This window comes from Xiphophorus hellerii, chromosome 19 (assembly GCF_003331165.1).
Source record: "Xiphophorus hellerii strain 12219 chromosome 19, Xiphophorus_hellerii-4.1, whole genome shotgun sequence".
NCBI classification, from domain to species: domain Eukaryota; kingdom Metazoa; phylum Chordata; class Actinopteri; order Cyprinodontiformes; family Poeciliidae; genus Xiphophorus; species Xiphophorus hellerii.
In genome coordinates, this window is record NC_045690.1 from 15,610,470 (window position 1) to 15,628,887 (window position 18,418).

Below are 18,418 nucleotides of genomic sequence, written 5' to 3' on the forward strand. Positions count from 1 at the left end.
GTTCTTTTGAATTTACATCTTCGTGACCTCCGCTGCGCTTCTCCTCATTACACCACTCCATATTCACAATCAACCCCATTCTGCTTTATCGCTCCAGTCAGTGCATCTTTATTTACTTTTTTTTTTCTCAGTCAGTTTCTCCTGCATATCTCTGATGTTGTGAAGTAGTCTGTCTGCTGGTTGGTACTGTACACTGATTTTAATATCACAGAGTTGGGTTTTGCTCCTTAGTCTTCCTCTAATGTACAAACAACTTTCATCAAAAAGAGTTCAAGGGATTATTAAATAAATAGCTATATAATCTTGTCCTGTTTTTGGTGTCTTCACCACAGAAATATTCTTGGCAGATAGGTCAGTCCAAGAAATAAGTGATCTTATCAAATTAATTCAAAGTAAGAGATGCACAAGTTTGACTATATGGCTAGTAAACTAAAAAAAAAAAAAAACGAGTTATGATCACATATTTGTGGGTTATAGGAGATTTTAAATGCCTTTCTAACTGCAAACAACATTTTAATTTGTATAATTATTTTACATAACCCGCCAAAGCAAATCTCTCTCTCTAGTCTTCCTAAAGATGCATAAGCACATTTTGTGCTTACCTCTATGTTAAAATTCAACTGTTTTGTTTTATTTTAAAAGGGGACAGTACATATTCAAGGTTTCCCCCAGAAAACTTGCTCAGCCCGGTGGTTGGGTGCAATCATCCAGCAGCCCGTCATGTTTTTGAGTTAAAAAAATGTTTAAAGTTTAAAGGAATTTTTAAAATTTATCTTGATAATTATGTGCTATTAAAGATTGGAAGATTAATATGTGAACACAAACTATAAAGTCTTAAAAAATGCAAACATTTTTAAAAGACTTAAAAAAATAAGCAGTGCTTAGCCCGGTTGGGGTCACAAGGAAGGAACCCTGGTGGCCCGCCAGGCTTACACAGGGGGAAACCCTGATATTAATAAAGATTGTTAGACCTTGTAAACACAACTTTTTGAAAACATTGATGTGAAAGCAACACGTTCAATTTAACTCGAAACCCTAAGTAAGTTAAAAGTAGAAAGAAGTAGCTTTATGGGGATGCATCATCATGCTCTGTTCTCTGTGCCATTTTTAGTTACTGCATTCACATTTCAACCTGCAGACCTGCCACAAAACATCCAGGACCTGCTTTCATAATTTGTATGAATGCCTCTCCACTCTTCCTCCAGATGCTGCTATCATAATTTCCAAATAAAATGCTATGTTTACTTTCATCTGAAAAGTGAACCTTAGATCAGTGAACTGCAGCCTGGTCTTTTTTTCTCCTTAACCTAGATAAAAAAGCTCCAGCCATTTCTTTTTCATAGCTGACTTAACACAAAGAATGCAAAAGTTTTAGCCCAGGCTCTGGATGCAGCAGTGTGTGTTGCCGCTTCAAGCACCGACTCCAGCTGAAGTCCACAACGTGTGAATCTCCCCTAAACTCTTAAATGGGCTTTGCTTCACAATCCTCTCAAGGCTGAGTTTATCCCTGTTACTTGGGCACTACTGTATGTTTCCTCCCTCTTAACGTCCAGTTTATGTGGTTGCAGCACAGTTTGAACAGCCAGCTTCTTTAGCAACAGTCATTTGTGAATTACTCTCCTTTTCAAACTCTGTATTAAAATGTTGTTTTTTAATTAGACTGGATATTCAACTTTCCACAAAAACTTTGCCATCAAACGTATTTCTTATGCTCTTGGTCAACCTTAAGTGCTTTTAGATTAAACTAATTTTGATATTAGATAAGAATAACCTGAATAAATACCAAACAGCGTTTTAAGGCTTAAATTCTTCATAAAGTGCTGTTGTATGACTATAAATGGATATATTAGGCTCTTATATTTTAGAGCCTGAAATATAAGAACCTAATATTGAGCCAAATGTTTTAATTGGCTGAATTAAAACATTTCTGCAAAGACGACTGGGCCAAAATTCACACTCGGAGATTAAAAAGAGTTACTGCCAGTCATCTTAAATACTTGATATTAGGTTTTTTCCCCATAGATCTGGCACAGCTAGTGTTTAGACTTAAGGGGAAAATTCTGTTTTATATAGTCAGATTGATTTCCTTCTAACCCCCATGCTAAACTAAATCATGTGAAAACTGCATTTTGTAAGATTTAGGTCATTATCTGAAAACCTGTTCGATGCACTGGAACCCTTTATCAGTGCTAAATTATAGTTCTAGTTTACTAAAATAAACTACTAATTACACAAATAAGTAAATGTCTATCAGTATTCTAAAGAAATGACTCACCTGTATGATTCATGTAATATCGCAGGTAAGGCAAGTAATGATACAGTATTTAAAATACAGATTTTTTTTTTTTTTAAATGAAGGGATTTATCAATGAAACTGTATTTAAGCAGGAGTATGCGCTAACGCCATCTAGTGGGTGTCCTCTTTGATCAACTTCAACGAACAGAACAGAAACGGGGTGGGGGTATCTCCAGGTGAGGGGACGTGGCAGAGGAGCATTTTCTGGCAACGCTGCGCCTACAACCCAACAGACCTCCTGATTTCCAAGTAAGGAGGCACGAACTGGCAACATGGCACCTATTTGATCTTCAAAACAAAAAAAAAGGGCCTCTGGTCGTAAAATATAACAAAGCAGAATGGGACCCAAATTGCCGCCCTATGAAACTATGTGATTTGCACACAGCTTGGGGAGAAAGCGACTAATCCAATCCAATTTCCGGACACGTAAATAGACTAGATGATTCATTGAAAAAAGGGGGGGAGAAAAGTCATGAGGGACAATGCGGAGTTGTTCTGAAATATCTTGAGGCATTTCTAATTCCAATAAAGATACAGACTCCGTCACTGCTGCTCTGAGGGCGCATAAGATGCGTCCGCGGTGCCTGCTGAGGGATTTTTTCTCTCCTCCTCTCTCTCACTGGCTGACGTTGTATGGATGTGTGAATGACTTTACCGCATGTTCACGCACGGAAGAGGCGACGATCAGAGATTAGAAGCAGGAGGAGGATTCAGATGTTATTTCTTAACTTTAATGGACCACCGGAATTTTCTGCTCCCTTTCTGAATACACGGTTGCGGCGTTCTCGCCCCCCCTCCTCTCCGCTGACAGAGAGACCACTTGTACCGCCGTCACAACTGTGCCAAGAGACAGGGAGTCTTTGAAAGGCACCGAAGCGGACCCGAGCGGCATATAAATCACCGTCCCGGAGTGCGTCTTGTTGCTGGCACAGGCGATATAAGGCATTGTGGCAAAAGCACAGAGTGGAGGGAAATGAGACTCTTTTTTTTTCTTCCCGTATGAAGAGCTGAGGACAGCAACAGTGAGAGGAGAGCGGATGTAAAAGCCTGTTATTCCTCGGGTGCGCACCGGAGAGGAGGCGCAGGACACGCAGTATCCATCCATACGCACTGTGATTATTTTTTATTTATTTATTTTTCATTCTTGCATTGCTTATGTGATAAGAGAAGGGCATATTTGGGATCAAGAGGCGATTTTTCCTGAACCTACCGACCCCACTTGTGAAACCATGAACGTCGGGTTGTTGCTTTTGCTTGTTTGTTCTGCGGCATTTTTCACCGGGCTGCGCTGCGCCCCGCCAAGGACCACGGCTGACATGGATGTCCCCGCCGCGGGCTTCGGCGGCACGGGCGGCGGCAACAGCGGCGAAATCGGCATCAAGCGAGACTCGAACCAGACCATAATGTCAAGAAACAAAAGGAGAACCCTGGCCGTGGATTTCGCCGTGCCCTCGCTGCTGCGATATTATCTGGCGGAGTTCATAAAGAGACCCCTAAACGGAGATTGTCGGAGTTTGAGCGGCTGCTACACGGTGCGCGCAAACTTAAAAATGCATTGCATTCCTCTGCAGAAAACCATCGCTACTTTTGTGGAGCCGAGATACGCAGGAGAGTCGGGAAACAGGTCCGCTGATGGACAGCTCCCCTTCTTCTACAAGCGGCCGCTGTCCAAAGTTCTGAATCTGGGCTTAACCAAGGCGAACAGGAAATCCAACCAAGTGGTGGTGGAAATAGGAGAAGATCTGGTCAAAAACGGATGCGGGGGGCTGGAAGTGTACGAAGAGGAAACAGTGCTCCTGCTTGAGGTGGACCTCAGGGAGATCCTGGAGTGGTGGCTCGGAGCGGACGGGGGCCGGCTCAGGGTTCGACTCATGCCCGAGAAAAAGGCGCAGGTGCCCGGGATAGAGGACCGCTACACAGCCGCCATTCGGGCTGCAGATCCCCGCCTGCACCTGGAGATCTCCTCCCGCGGTGAGTTACCGTTTCTCTCATGCCATGCTGCTCTCTGTTTGATTGACGGTCCGCTATGATCAATTCTTCATAATAAGTTTGGTGCGCAAAATAAAGCGTTTGGAGTTGATTGGGTGTAATTGTCACAGAGTTTACCCAAGGATTTATGTGACCCTAAAAACCTAATTTCAATTTACGGGGGCACGGAGTGGAGGGAGCACTTCTGGTGGCTTTTTATATGGTCCATGAATAATGACACAATGCTTACATCTGTAGACTCAGGAAAAAGCCCATTTCAATTTTGCTTTTACAACCTACCATGGGGGGAAAAAACCCCAAAAAACAAAAAAACTTTTACATGATGATTTATTTATAAACAGAAAGGTTTTCAGATACAAACAGCTGCCATTTTTAGTGTTAAATTATAATTCTGTTGACATAACCTTTAAACTGTGAAGCTTTTGCTGTAGTATGTTTACAGCGGGTCGAAGTTTGTTTGCGTTCTCTTGGGCCTCCTGGCCAACAGGGGGTCCCTAAGCAGACACAAACTTCCCTAATAGCTCTACCAGGTGCAGGTGGCAGAGGATAATAACGCTGCGAGAATAAAGTGATTTTTAGTTTGTGCCTTTGATCTGGGTGACTTGCCAGACTCTTGTTTCATTATTGATGTGTGCAGCAGCTCTGAGAAATGAACTGCATGTTGATTCAACCCCCTAACTTTGGTTATTTACATCTGCCACCCCTTGCTGAGTGTGTGCAGCATCTACAGCATCTATCTTCCAGAAAGAATGAGATGCCTCAGTGGAAAGGGTTTATTGCATATGAATGAATAATAACATAGAAGAAGCTGGAGTTTTATCATAGTCACTTGTTTCTTCTTACCTTGTTGCCTGCTTCCCTGATTCTAAAACAAATGTGCATATTTAGGCCTTATTTTTATTAGACCCAAATTATGCTGTTATCTCCAAGAAAGTGTTTGCAGTCATTTCTCGAGGGCTCTCGCCTTGTTCTTCTGAGCATCGGCACAATCAGTTTAATTGCTTAATCACTTTGATGAGGGAGGTTGGCCCAGAAAAATGCACAAGAATCTTTTTTAGACAAACGGCACAGCAGAGGTTAGCTGTACTGGTAGTTCTGAGAGAGAGGATGCGCCTTCAGGAGGCAGATCAGGTTTAAACTCCCATACACACATGCACACACACACCCCCACACACGCCCCCACGCACACACAGCCTGAATACAGGAATGCAGTAAATACATGTGAAGTGATAGATATTCTGAATGTTTACAGTCCTTTTGCATGCTGCTCAAAGGAATTAAATGGTATGAAAATAGTTTTATCCAAATGTCTTGATTTTTTTTTCCTTTTTCCCTTCCTGTTTATTATTGATACCTTCCAGTAAGAGTCTTGATAGTTGATCATGGTTCAAGTTAAAAGACTTGAACTGCAGAATTCTTTTCTGGAACCATCGTGGCTTTACAGAGCCATTAGTTTATCCCTTGTATTTCCACTGAAGCAATCAGGGTCAGAACAGATTATGAGGGTAGAAATTTATCCTAGAAGCCTATAATAGTACTTTTATCTGTAGGTTGGGCTTTGCTGTGAGACGCCTGCTTGCAAGTTGAATTTTCCCAGCATTTTCTTCCAGTCAACTCTTGTCTCCCATCTCTCTTTTAACTTTAGATTACACAACACGCTTTTTCTACAAGTTTTTTTTTTTTCAAACACGGTCTAATTTATTGACTCTTGTCAAATTTACAACTCTTACATTCAAACGCTTTAATATGTTTAACTCAACTTTATAGAAATATACATTTTGTTAATGCAATCAAGCGTGTATTTCTTTCCATTCATGTTTATTATATCGCCAACAGATTTCATCTCAATGCACTTTATTAGACAGATTCAATTCTTTTCCAAAATAATTAATCAAATCTAGTTAAATTTAGCTTTATAATGCAAGTTGTAAAAGGTTATCCAATGGAAGCTAAGCTGATGAAGTCATTAACTTTGCAGCACTCCCTCCTACTGAGCATGCAGTGACAGTAGAAAGAAACAACTCCCTTTTTAGCTGTCTGTGAAGATGAACAGAGTCAACTCTTTAGTTTTAGTTTATTATTTTAATGTGTAAATCTTTCATATGTAGATTTTTTTTTTCCAGTTTTAAAGAAACAAAACATACCATCAAATCTTGTGTGTGTGGTTGGTCTTCCTTTAGAATCAATCTCTCTGACTTTATTGATCAAAACTCTTATATCACTCACCTCATGTAAAACTATTTCAATCCAGTTTAATAGTGAATCCATTGTGACATCCTTAGTTATAACTGCAGAACACAAAGTCATAATCCTGACAGCTCCTGGCTACAAATGAGAGTTAATGTGTTGGCTCTGCATCGATAAATTGTCTTGAAAGCTTAGTTGTGTTTAATAAAGTGTAATTACTGTTAAAAAAAAAACATTGTTTACAGTTATTTTGCTGGAAATCTTGTTTTTACCTCAACAGAAGCCATTCTCATAAGATGTCTGTATGTTTTATAATATTTCCAGACTCCCATAGTGATAGGAATCACCTCAGCATTTAAATAAACGACACTGTTTGCACCTCTAGGTAGAAATGCTCACAAGAATCAACCTGAGTAAAATAAAAGATTCTGTAAAAACGTGTTCTATGGCTTTACGTTCCATGTTTAAAATAACCTTCTGAAATACTATGCCTCAACAAGACTTTGCAAGGTTACAGTTTCTGGATTGTAGTCTTGAAAATTATTGCAGTCAAATTCATAATCCTTTCGCTACTTCTATGGAAAATATAAAGAAATTAGAATGAGAATCAAAATATTGTCATACTCAATAAACCTTTCAGTCTTTCCTGCCCTTTTAGACAAAGTACTTTGTTATATTCCACTCCCATCTTATTAGAAATGTTCCACCACTGGATAAATGAGAATGTTTTATATTAATCTGCAGCTGACCTTCTTTGTAGGCTGACAAATTGATCCTCACCATTCCAAGGCTCTAGCCTGCCAGATGCTCTCTGCTGGACAACTGGAAACTTAGCTGTGTGGCAGAATATTTTACTATTTTATAAAACTGTTCTGTTATTAGCTGGAAGCCACAACTATTGAACTCGACTCTTATGAATCATAGCAATATATTGATTTCACTCAGTGATTGAAATATTACCTCTTTTGTGATATTTTGATTAAGTTGCATTAGGTCGTAGGTTTTCAAGGTCATGTTTTTAAGTTTCTTCACTTGTACAGTTTTCTCAAAGATCTGAAAAATTCTAATTATTTACATAAAATTGGCAAACCCGAGGTTTAAAGCTTTTTTGTGTTGTCTTCTTTTGCTCTCTTAAATATTTCTTTATAAAGCAAACACCCATTCTTGGATTTACAACCTTCACTAAATATTACACTGCAATTGCACCGAGCAATATTTTGCAGATTGTCAGGAAACATTAAGGTTGTCCGAAACTGTGTTGCAGAATGAGGATGGTTGTCTCTGGTGATTGAATCGACTTTTTTTTCTGACAGCATCTTTCTTTTTTACTGTATGAGTCACTATTCGGCAAAGCTGTGAAACCCAGCTGTACAATTTACTTCAACTAAGACTCACGGATCTGAATAGCAGTGGCGCTCAGCTGCAGGCATGTATCTGCATGATATTAACAGCAGGAACGGGGACAATATGACATCTGCAGTATGGGAGGTTGAGCTAGTTGAATATCTCTCCACACTATCTGACGTAGACAGGAAAGTTTACTTTAATTCCCACATACATTCACGTGGTTGCGACAGACTGGCGACCTGTCCAGGGTGACCCCGCCTCTCGCCCGGAACGTTAGCTGGAGATAGGCACCAGCACCCCTCCCAACCCCACTCGGCATAAGGATGTACAGAAAATGGATGGATGGATGGATTCACGTGGTTAATTGTTTAACCAGGACAACCCTGACTTATCCACAAGTTATCCCAAACAAAACGAGCAAAGATACTCTCCCACTGTGTTTTATTTTATATGCATATGACATCTCATGTCATGTAATAGCAGGCTTCTCTTCCTTCACAGCTATAAATACTTGCAGGTGTGAGGACAGCTGGGATTTGATCAATTTTGTTTCACCAGGAGCTCCCGGTGGAATTTTACAGAGGTTTTTTTTCTTATTAAAATCGGAGACAAGTTTTACTCTTCATGCTCATGTAGATCCACCTAAATCTGACCAACAGCTGTTCATACTGATGGTCACCATCTTTTAAAAATATATTCTCATCAGCCTTGTTTGTTTGCACAGTGTTTTGGAATAAAGAGGAAGAAAAGAAGGTGAACAAATGGATGTATAGATGGATAAACGGATGGATGGATGGATGGATGGATGGATGGATGGATGGATGGATGGATGGATGGATGGATGGATGGATGGATGGATGAATTGGTGAACAGATGTGGAAAGGCGAGCTGATGGATGGAGGCAGAATGTATTTTCTTGTTTAGCATTTTATTCAAACAAGCATATGTGAACACACTACAACAACAAGCTGTAAAAACAACTACTGACAATTTCAACTGTTTAAAAATGTAATTATTTTTTGGTTTAATTTAATACTAAAACCCTAGCTATATTAATGTTGTAGATTTTCAACGTGCCTCTGGTCTTCACAGTGAACATTATTATTTCAAAATAAGCTTGGAAATGATGCTGTCTCAACGACTCACTCCCACACCTCACAAAGTAAATCACGAGCGTGGACAAGTGATTTGGCGACTGTGTAATTAGATGTAGGTGTCAGTCTGAAAATAAAAGCTTTTCTCTATGAGTCAGTTATCCTGTTAGATGACGAGTAACCTGCTGTGAGAGCCCTGGGCCTTTACCAAAAGCACAGAATGGTATTTAATATAAAATTCATCAATGTGCTGGATTAATGAAATTCTGACGTCCACTTTGTAGCGATTTACAAATTTGTTATTACAGTTGCAAAGAAACAGTTTCTTTGGGGGCAAAATGAACTGAAATCATTAAAAAGTTGCAGGTTTGCCTCCCAGCATGCGTGTTCTTCTGATTCTGTAAACCTCCCGCTAAATGTCCAGCGTTCTGTGGAAAACCACTGAGATACATATTTGCAGTCACAGTTTTCGTCCTTCTTAAATGATCATTAGATTAGCTGTTTCTGCAAGGCACTGCTGTGTTTACCTGTGTGTTGTGCGCAAACAGTTGCAGTCCCTAGACACACCAACCACACACACCTCTTTTTTTCAGCGTTCCCATCATGTGTTCCCCATCCCAACTGCATGTTAACTTTAAAGGATACGCCAGAAAAAGGGGGGGAAATTAGAAAGACCTGTTAGTTCATATTAGTAATCTTAATTTTACGTTAGACCAGTGTTCTGTTTTAATGTTAGACTGCCTTAGTTTCTAGCACCCCTGGTAAAGATGTGTTAAAAGCCTTAAATACTAAATTTTATTGCAATTGCATAATCTCAAGTTAAAATGAATAGAAAAAAGTGAAAATCAAGCTTTTGATTTTTACACCCTTAAACCCCCTGTTTAGTGCAGTGGAGGAGTCATCATGCTGTGGGACTTTTTGCCATTAAAATGCCTGGCCTTTTAAACAACAATCTTGTGAGCTCTACTAAAAAACTTTGAATATATTTTATCAGATCTTTAAAAAAAAGGGAAAAAAACCCACACACACAGCATATTGGCCAATCAGCACTGAATGATTTACTAAATGAATCCCAACCTGTGGAGTTGGGGCAGTAGTGAGAACCCAGGACTCTGGATGATCTGGGAAGGAGGTTCAGAGAGAATTGGTCAAATATCTCTCTCTCTCTTTATGAACCAACCTTGAAGTGTTATAAAAGAACATCAGTAGCCTATTGGGAGTAGTGGGGTGGACAAAATATTGGTAGTATACTAAAAAAAGTGCCACGAGTGATTTTGTTCAAAATAAATGTTTCATTGTCTGAGGTGCCAATAAGTGCAGAGGTCAATATGCACTTCTTTGCTTTTTTTCAGTTTTTCTCCCATGTCTGATGACAGATCCTCACATATTCAGAGTCATACAATTTGGATTTACTTGCTAAATTAAAGTAATTAGTATTAAAAAATTCAATTCCCAGGAATAGTTTAATGCTGATACTGGAAAAGAGAAGAAACACTGTCCTTATATTTTAAACTACTACTGCCTATAATTAATGTTTCCTTCTAAACAACTAGGCTTTCTTGTCTTTTTTTAAAGTAGTTTTGGTTTGTAGATCTGCAGACTTTCTGAAGAGGTTCAAAGCTTTTCTTTGGGTTTGCTTTTCAATCCAGCCCTTATGCATTACAACATGTAGGGTTTAAAAAAATTAAAATTTGACAGTAGAGGACTCTGTAGCAGATGAAGATCATAAAAAAATTATGCATTTAAGAAACCAGATACAGAACCTGAGAGATGAATCATCCTCCGCTATGTTGAGTAGGTTTTCTTGTATCAACTCCATATGAGGGTGCTGGAAACGAAGTACATAAAGTATCAAGTTTAAAATTGGATATTTTAGTAGTTTTTTTCATGTGTTCACAGAACACTAGTTAATCTCAGGAAATTTTGAGAAATTCTGTGCTTGAGTTATTAAAAAGGTTAAAGTTGAATGACTTAAGTAATAAAATAAAAAAGCTCAGGTAAAGGATTAAAAATGACAGGAAATCAGTAAAACTCTAAAGAAAAATCTAAAACTTGATGTACACATTTATACTCAACACCAGGGGTCTGCAATTTATGGCTCCAGAGCTGACACCTACTATAGTTATTATGTTTAAATAACTTAAGCAAACATTACATTTGGGCTTGAAATAACAATGAATAAATCAACTGACGTAGCATTTTACCTAAAAATAGCTTTAAGCAATGTTTACTAACGATAGCTAACATGCTAACGGTGGCATTTCCAACAGACATCATATAAACATCAAAATATTCAGGAATATTTGTCATTCAAAGATCTTGTTTCTCACTCAATACAATATACTAATTGTATTGTATACTACAATTGTAATGTACTTTATACTAATTATATACGCACACAATCTTACACTTTTTCTCTATATAATAACACGTATTCCCATCTCAGTGTCAGATTCTCCCTCCTACATACAACACAACGATCCTGATGAATGCAAACTGTATTGTTTCCTTGTTTTAGCACTTTACACCCCTGCCTTGCCAATGTTTCACATTTTCTCTGTGTACCTTCAGCAGTAAGATGCTGGCTATTAGGTTTAAATAAATCACCACCATGGCACCCACAGTAATTTTACAAACAGGCCTGCAGGAATCCGTGCACTAAACTGTGCTCTGTGCATTTGTACTTACTCGTCTTATTGGCCCAATGGGCGACATCATTAATGAGAAATATTTCTGTGTTACAGTAGAAGAGAGAGGAAAACAATGCTCAGCAGGGGCGATAAACCACTCACCTCTACTTTATTAACCCATGTTAAGTTCTCCAAGTGGCACAGTAAAATAGGCTGCACAGGACTCATTAACCAATCTCAGCAGAGGGAGCTGGAGAACGTGGGGACCCCTGCTTCATTAACCTGCACATATCTTCCACCGAGTGCATTTCGATGTTGATGTTTCCAGTCGCACCATTAGCAGAGATAGTCTTCATGAACAGAATGAGACCAAGACCCTGAAGGAAAATAAAGATGAGCCCATCACACTTGAGAGGAGCAGCTGTTTACTTTCACAGTTCTCCTCCCTGTGTTTGCCCCCCAGATTTGCCCCAAATAGAAACTCGCGCATTCCCGATTTACCGTTTAGCATCCTGCATCTGTCAGTCGCTGTGAGAAACCTAAAACTGAATCCCAGCACACGGACGCTCTTGCTGTTGGGCAAATGTGAGTGTTACTCCTGAATCATACAGAAAGTCGGCAGTAAATTTGTTCTTAAGTTGGATTACACGCTCAGTAGCCTACTTTGTTTACTGGATGTGGCTTGCGGCTTTTTTTGGAAGAAGTAGCTTCTTGAAAGATGAATAAAGTTAATTTTCCATGTCTCGAAAGCGTTTCTCTTGTCTACTGACAAAGCAGCTGGTGGAAGAGCCTCAAGAGAAATTTTACAACTCAGAAAAAGTTTACAGGCTTTGTTTGTTTGTTTAATATTTATCGTGCATAACCATTAAAAAACTTCTAAATGTGATTACTCAGGCACGCTAACATCCAGTTTCATTAACTTCAAAGAACAAGATTACCGGTACTTGTTTTTTGGAATAATGAATACACGTTTGTTCATTATATAAGCATTGAATTAATTTAGAGGTCTTTAAGTTCAAATGTAGGGTCTGCAACTCTAACGTACTTAGAAATGTGCAATGCTTTTTATAGTGGTAATGTGCTGGTTCAACTTTTAAAAGCTGAATTTCTGTGACATTCTTTCTCTAAGTTGTAGAGCAACTCTATATGTTGAGTAAATTAAATGCTCTTTGTTTTACAGGGTTTTGTAGGAGGTTTCATTTTTTACATTTTATTTATTTTAATTATAAAAGTTCATGCTTAGTTAAAAGAAATACAGTTAGATCATAATTGTTTTGGTGTTCAGAACAGCCACCATAATGCAAGAGACTTGACTGCAATTAATGTTTTTAGTTCTCTTGTAACCTTTCTATTTTGTACAGATTTGACAATATTATGGTCTACAAAAGTTTTAAAGGGATCCTCAGTAAATACATAAATTAACTTTGAAGTTGCTATATTGTGTTGATGAAAAAATCAAAAATCTGCTGCAACAGATTCCCTTCATTTTATCACTGAATTCACTGATTTCAAGTTTCAAATTGGTTACAAGGACGGTACCTGGTTCAGGTGCTTAAACTAGTGGGTGACTTTTTTCCCCTATTGCACATTTAAGTAATTACTGGTTTTAGATCATTCAGATTCAAGGTGACGCTCCCTTACATCTGAAAACACTTTGTCAGCCGCTGACTGTAAATCAAGGCAAGTTTTCTTTGTATAGTACCTTTCACGCTCAAGGTGATGAAATGTCCTTTTCAGAATCAGTCTAAATAATATATGATTAAAGGCAAGGGATATGTTAAAATTAAAAAATAGTCAAATAGAAGCATTGCTTTGGTGGAAAAAGTACAGTGTACATTTAAAACAACAAAAAAATGCTTAGGATAAGAAGATGATAAAATAGCATCTGACCTTGATGGGAACGCTATCATAAATTCAGCCCTGATTTAAACAGCACATCTTAGATTTTCTGAGAGTTGCCGCCCAACCTGAGGAACAGAAAGTAAAGGTTGCAGCCTCATGTTTAGTTTTCCTTCTGATAGCGAAGAGTAAGAGAAATGTTTTTTTATGATCTGATATGTAGATTCAGCAAAAAAAATTTAGTGAGTTGTAAACCAACAACAAGAGCTTTTCTTTTAGAAACAGGGAACCAGTGCTACAATTTAAGGACTGCTGCTATATAACCCATTTCTTGGTGTTAGTCAGACTTTTGGCAGCAGCATTTTGGATGAGCTGCAGCTGCCTACAGCGCCTGAAAATACATCTCTCTAACAATAACTATGCTAAATATAAACACATAAACCAGTTTTTTGTGTGCAGTTTTGAAGGAAAACCTTTAATTTTGCCAATGATTGTAATGCTTTTTGAGGGTGATTTAGTAATTAATTTAAAATTTAAGTCAGTCTAAAAGTTCTGTCTTGATCTATAGTTTTTAACCAGATTCAGAACAATGACTTCTGTCTTTTTTGCTGTATGTTGGGTGAAATTTTCCCCATTCACACATTTATATATGTAACTGTAAATAGGCACTCTGATTCAAGTAGCTACCATCATGGCAACCTGCATTAGTCTGAAGGAATCTCCTCTCTTACTACTTCTCATCACTTCTAGTCAAGTCATTGGTCAACCGTCTGGTAAGAAATGGATCCACTCATCTTCTAAGAAGGGATTTTTCATAACCGGGTAGTTGACCAAATTGTCAAGCCAATGTGGCAAGTTTCTCTGCTCAAAATTATACAAAGTAAAGTACCAAGCAATGCAACGCTTGTGCTAAATTTGGTGTAAACCCCACCAGGATGAAGACGGTCTAGATTAGACAGAATCAAAACTGTTTGTGAAATAATAAGGTTCCATAACAAGGCAAGTGAAGACCTAAAATCAGCTGATAATTATCAGGTGAGCGAGATCTGCTGTGATCATTGTAATGATTGATCTGAAGAGCTGCAGTTTGAATGTGAAGGTTTCAGTGAAAATTGTAGGAAATTGTGTAGTAAATTTTGAAACTAAAGAAGAGACACATTTTCAGAGCTTATGTTTGTGGTTTTGTGGTAATGTTTTTTTTTTTTTCCCCTCAGGGCCACAGCACTCACTGCTTCAGGACCAGTGTGACTTGTAATTAAGAGCAGGGGAGAATCCTGCTTACTAGTAGGTAGTCCTGAGGGAGAACATCAGGTCATTTGTTGTGAGCTGAAGCTCAAACAGAACTGGGTTATGTAGCCTGATATACTGTGGCTGAGAGGGAGAAAAAACATCTATGATTTGGAAACTGTTGCAAAGAAGAAGGTGTGTAATGTCTAATAGAGCATTGTCAATTTGTTTGGAAGAAACCACTTACATTTGCTGGATTGGTTTTCAAGGTTGTCTGTCAAGCTGAAACAATTTGTGTTTTTGGTGGTGAAACGGCAAAATTCACAAATTAATTTCCATTTGATATCCTAAACAAACATGTGATGGGAACACAATCTAATTGTGTCTTAAAGGTGGAATCTACCTGTTGACCTTTAATTTAGTGCCTCAAAGGGGAAAGGCAGCAGTGTCACCTGAAAAGTGACATCACATTGCATTCTGGCGTGCAGATCCGAGGTAATCAATGAGACTCTTGACATTTAAAGCTTGTATCCATCAGCTGCTAATAGGCAAATCAATAGGAAGCCAGAATGACATGCCACTTTATTATTTATGTGTTTGTATGATCAATTTGCTGAAGGAGCTGGCAGCATATTGTGACAGCTTTGGGAAACTCTGGAGACCTTCAAGCTGTTGATCAATACTATAAGTTGGTGGTGAGTTGAGGGGTTTAACAAGGGTGCATTTCATGAAACTGGGGGTGAAGGCTGAACAGGGAGTTTAGATTGAAAAAAAAGAAGCTACTGCAGCTCTAGAGTGTTAGATTTGGATTATTTGTCCTTAAGTGTGAATGATCAGACAATCATACAGTTGCATCTGCATGAGGAGCTTTTTGCCTTTCATAGTGCTCAACAATCAGTGCTGCATGAAGGAGCTAAGCATGAAGCATTGATATAATCACTGCTATGTCACCACATTCATTCCCATGCTGTGTTCACTTGTAGACTAACAGGAAGAATGGCTGATGGATCGGTCTCTGTTCCAGCGCCTCTGAGTTAAGAAAACTACAATTCTGTGTCCATTGCAGATGGTTGAATATTAATGCATTTTAATGAGATGCCCTCTGAACCTGCCCACATTCATTTATGATGGCCGCTCTCAACCAGGCTGCTGTCCACGTAATGAGACGGCTGATTTGTCTTGACTAGGGGGGGATTGTTAATTTGGCTGCCTGAGATGGAGAAATGTATGCTGAACAACTCAAATTATTGGCTCCGTCTCAAGAGCTCACAGAGTGCAAGTGTAGCCTTAAGCCACATGCTGTTAGCTACATGCAACTAACAAAGCAGTTCCCCTGCAAAGCTTGCAGAACCAAATGACCTCTTACAAATTGCATGGACTTTGGTACAGCTTTGTTTTTCAAGTTAGTCAAAGCCACCCCAAGATGACCGCCTCGGATCCTGCTGCAGGCCTGAGGGCATCAAGAGCACCAAACATTTGACAGGAATAAAAAAGTGAAACTACTTCTGATGTGGCATTGTAAATACTATTACTAATGGTTTGCTAATTAGTGCCTTCAGAACTGCTTTAAAATTCTGGAGATTTGGTCCTGGCCCCATTCTGTTTGGCTTCTACCTTCCACCCCCAGGCAAATCTAATTTATTTATACAAAATAAAAACAGGATAACTATGAAAAGCAGGTAGCGCAGTTACGGCTAATGACCTGTAGACAAAAAAATAAATAAATAAATTACATTTGTTGATTGCAAGAAGTATGGTAAAACTGTAAAGTACCCCTTATGAGTATCCAGAACCTTCTTCACAAATAAATTTTTTTATTAAGGATGGTATATTGTTTTACCATCCTAACAATATAAGAGAGATTTTAATAAGATAAACGACAAACTTACAACCTTGGGCCAGCTCTGGCACAAATGGTCACTTATGATAATTGAAATCATAAATGCAAAAAAAAGACATGTTCTTTGACATGCATGTGTGTCTCTATTATAAAGCTAAGTTGATACAAATAGATGGCTTTAAAAGTTTGAATTTGCCAAAGGAAACTTGTACTTTGTTCAAAAGAAATATCAGGGGTTCTCTTTTCCATATTAATGGTGTTAGTATCCATATTAGCTGCTTTTATAAGTCTCCACACTTTCTTTCAGCATTATTGCACCCGGTTCAGATCTTTCATTTGGTCTTTCAGGGCTGTTGATGGGGTCAATTTTTCCCTTTTCATACTCCCTTTTCCTTGTCCATTTAATGACATATCAGGTGTTCTTGTTACCAAAGTGATCCCTGCTTTGAACAAAATCAGCGCACGTACTTCTTGCTCTAGTTGGTTTTCCTACGAATGTCATTCTTTGAAAGGTGCAGAAACCCTACTACTATGTTCTCATATCCTATTGTTTTTGTCATTTTTGAAGAAAATGTCAACTTGAAACTTGTCATAGAGCTCTTTTGTGTTTCTTATTTGGACACCAGGATGTCATATATGTCTTTATTTGAATAAATACTGCTCAGGCCTTTTTGCATATGAGTCAGGAGTAATTTGGCCGCCTGGGTTGGTAAAATGTAAGGAGAACATACCTCTGACATTATTTCCTTAATGTTAGGATTGCCCAGAGAGATACTGTTGCCCAAAATCATGACTGGCTATGCACTGAAGTAGAAGCTGGATGATGATGGAGGGGAAAGCAGTAAAAGCCTTAACTGGTTTTATTCAGTTCAATTTTAGTTCCTCTTAGGTCACTGTGATTTAGTCGGATTCAAGGTGACTTTGACTTTGATTTCCTCCTGTTTTGTCATCCTCCTCCACCCCCTTTGATGCTTAATCTTTTTTTATGCCACTTGCTTTTTCTCTCAAAAATCTGCGAGCTGCCTGGTTGATTAATGGCAAAGCTTGTAGGAGGCCTCAGTGCGGGTGTTAAGTTCAGAGCTTGGTGTGAAGCAGGGACGCGCATCATGCATGAGCTGAATGTAAAGCTCACACCCTTGGATGCCCCACTTCCATAATGAGGGAAGTAAATAATGTGCATAAATCTGTGGCCAGCCTTTTCTGGAAGCTCCATGGTGCATGGTGTGGTTTTTGTAAACATTTTCTAAATTAAAGGCCATGATGCCAGCATGGGTTCAATCTAGAACTTGCAACACTTCTATAGGCAGAAGACACCATTAGTTCTGTAAAGCTGCCAACAATGTTTGAAATTTCTTTGTATTCTTAACCAAGCAACTGTATACCATAGTATATCTCAAATACAAAAATCTGTGGCCAGATAAAATGGCTATTGTTCAGACTAAGTCACACATTCAAAGTGGTTAAAAGCCACAGTATTGATTTGTGTGTGTTTTCATATCATTATATGTCTACTGTAATGCATATAAATTTATTTTCAGGTTTATTTCCCACCTATAAGTTCCTAGATCTAATGAGATTGAAGGATAACTTTTCAGTCAATTAAATAGCTACTAGTGAACTCAGAATGTTTCACATTGCCATTTGCTGCCAGCTTATTTTTTGTTGCCAGTTGTCAGAGAGTCACCAAGAAGCTTAATTAGAAAATAGGAAAGCTTGATGTTTTACTGAGTATTGTTTTATTTTGTTATTTTCACCCTTTAACCCGTTTCTACTGTGGTATGTGTGTGTTTTGGAAATGTTGAAAACTTGGTGTAGGACCTCCATCCATCCACCCATTTTCTGTACACCCTTGTCCTTTAGAGGGGTGCTGTTGTCTATATCCAGCTAACGTTCCGGGCAAGAGGCAAGGTACACCCTGGACAGGTCTGGTGTAGGACCTGACTTTGGCAATATTTACAATTAGAAAGTA

The 18,418-nt window shown here is 38.7% G+C and overlaps 1 protein-coding gene across 2 annotated transcripts in view; it reads left to right on the forward strand.

Moving 5' to 3' along the window:
* Positions 1 to 2,880: 2,880 nt before the first annotated feature.
* The window catches only part of alk (ALK receptor tyrosine kinase), a 430,726-nt gene continuing 415,188 nt past the window's right edge, over positions 2,881 to 18,418 (forward strand). Inside the window, exon 1 of one of the 2 annotated variants that reach the window (XM_032546829.1) lies at positions 2,881 to 4,267. In XM_032546829.1, coding sequence (XP_032402720.1) covers positions 3,526 to 4,267 — 742 coding nt within the window. In that variant the 5' untranslated portion in view covers positions 2,881 to 3,525. The remainder of the gene's footprint in view (positions 4,268 to 18,418) is intronic. The other variant, XM_032546830.1, reaches the window with a different exon arrangement.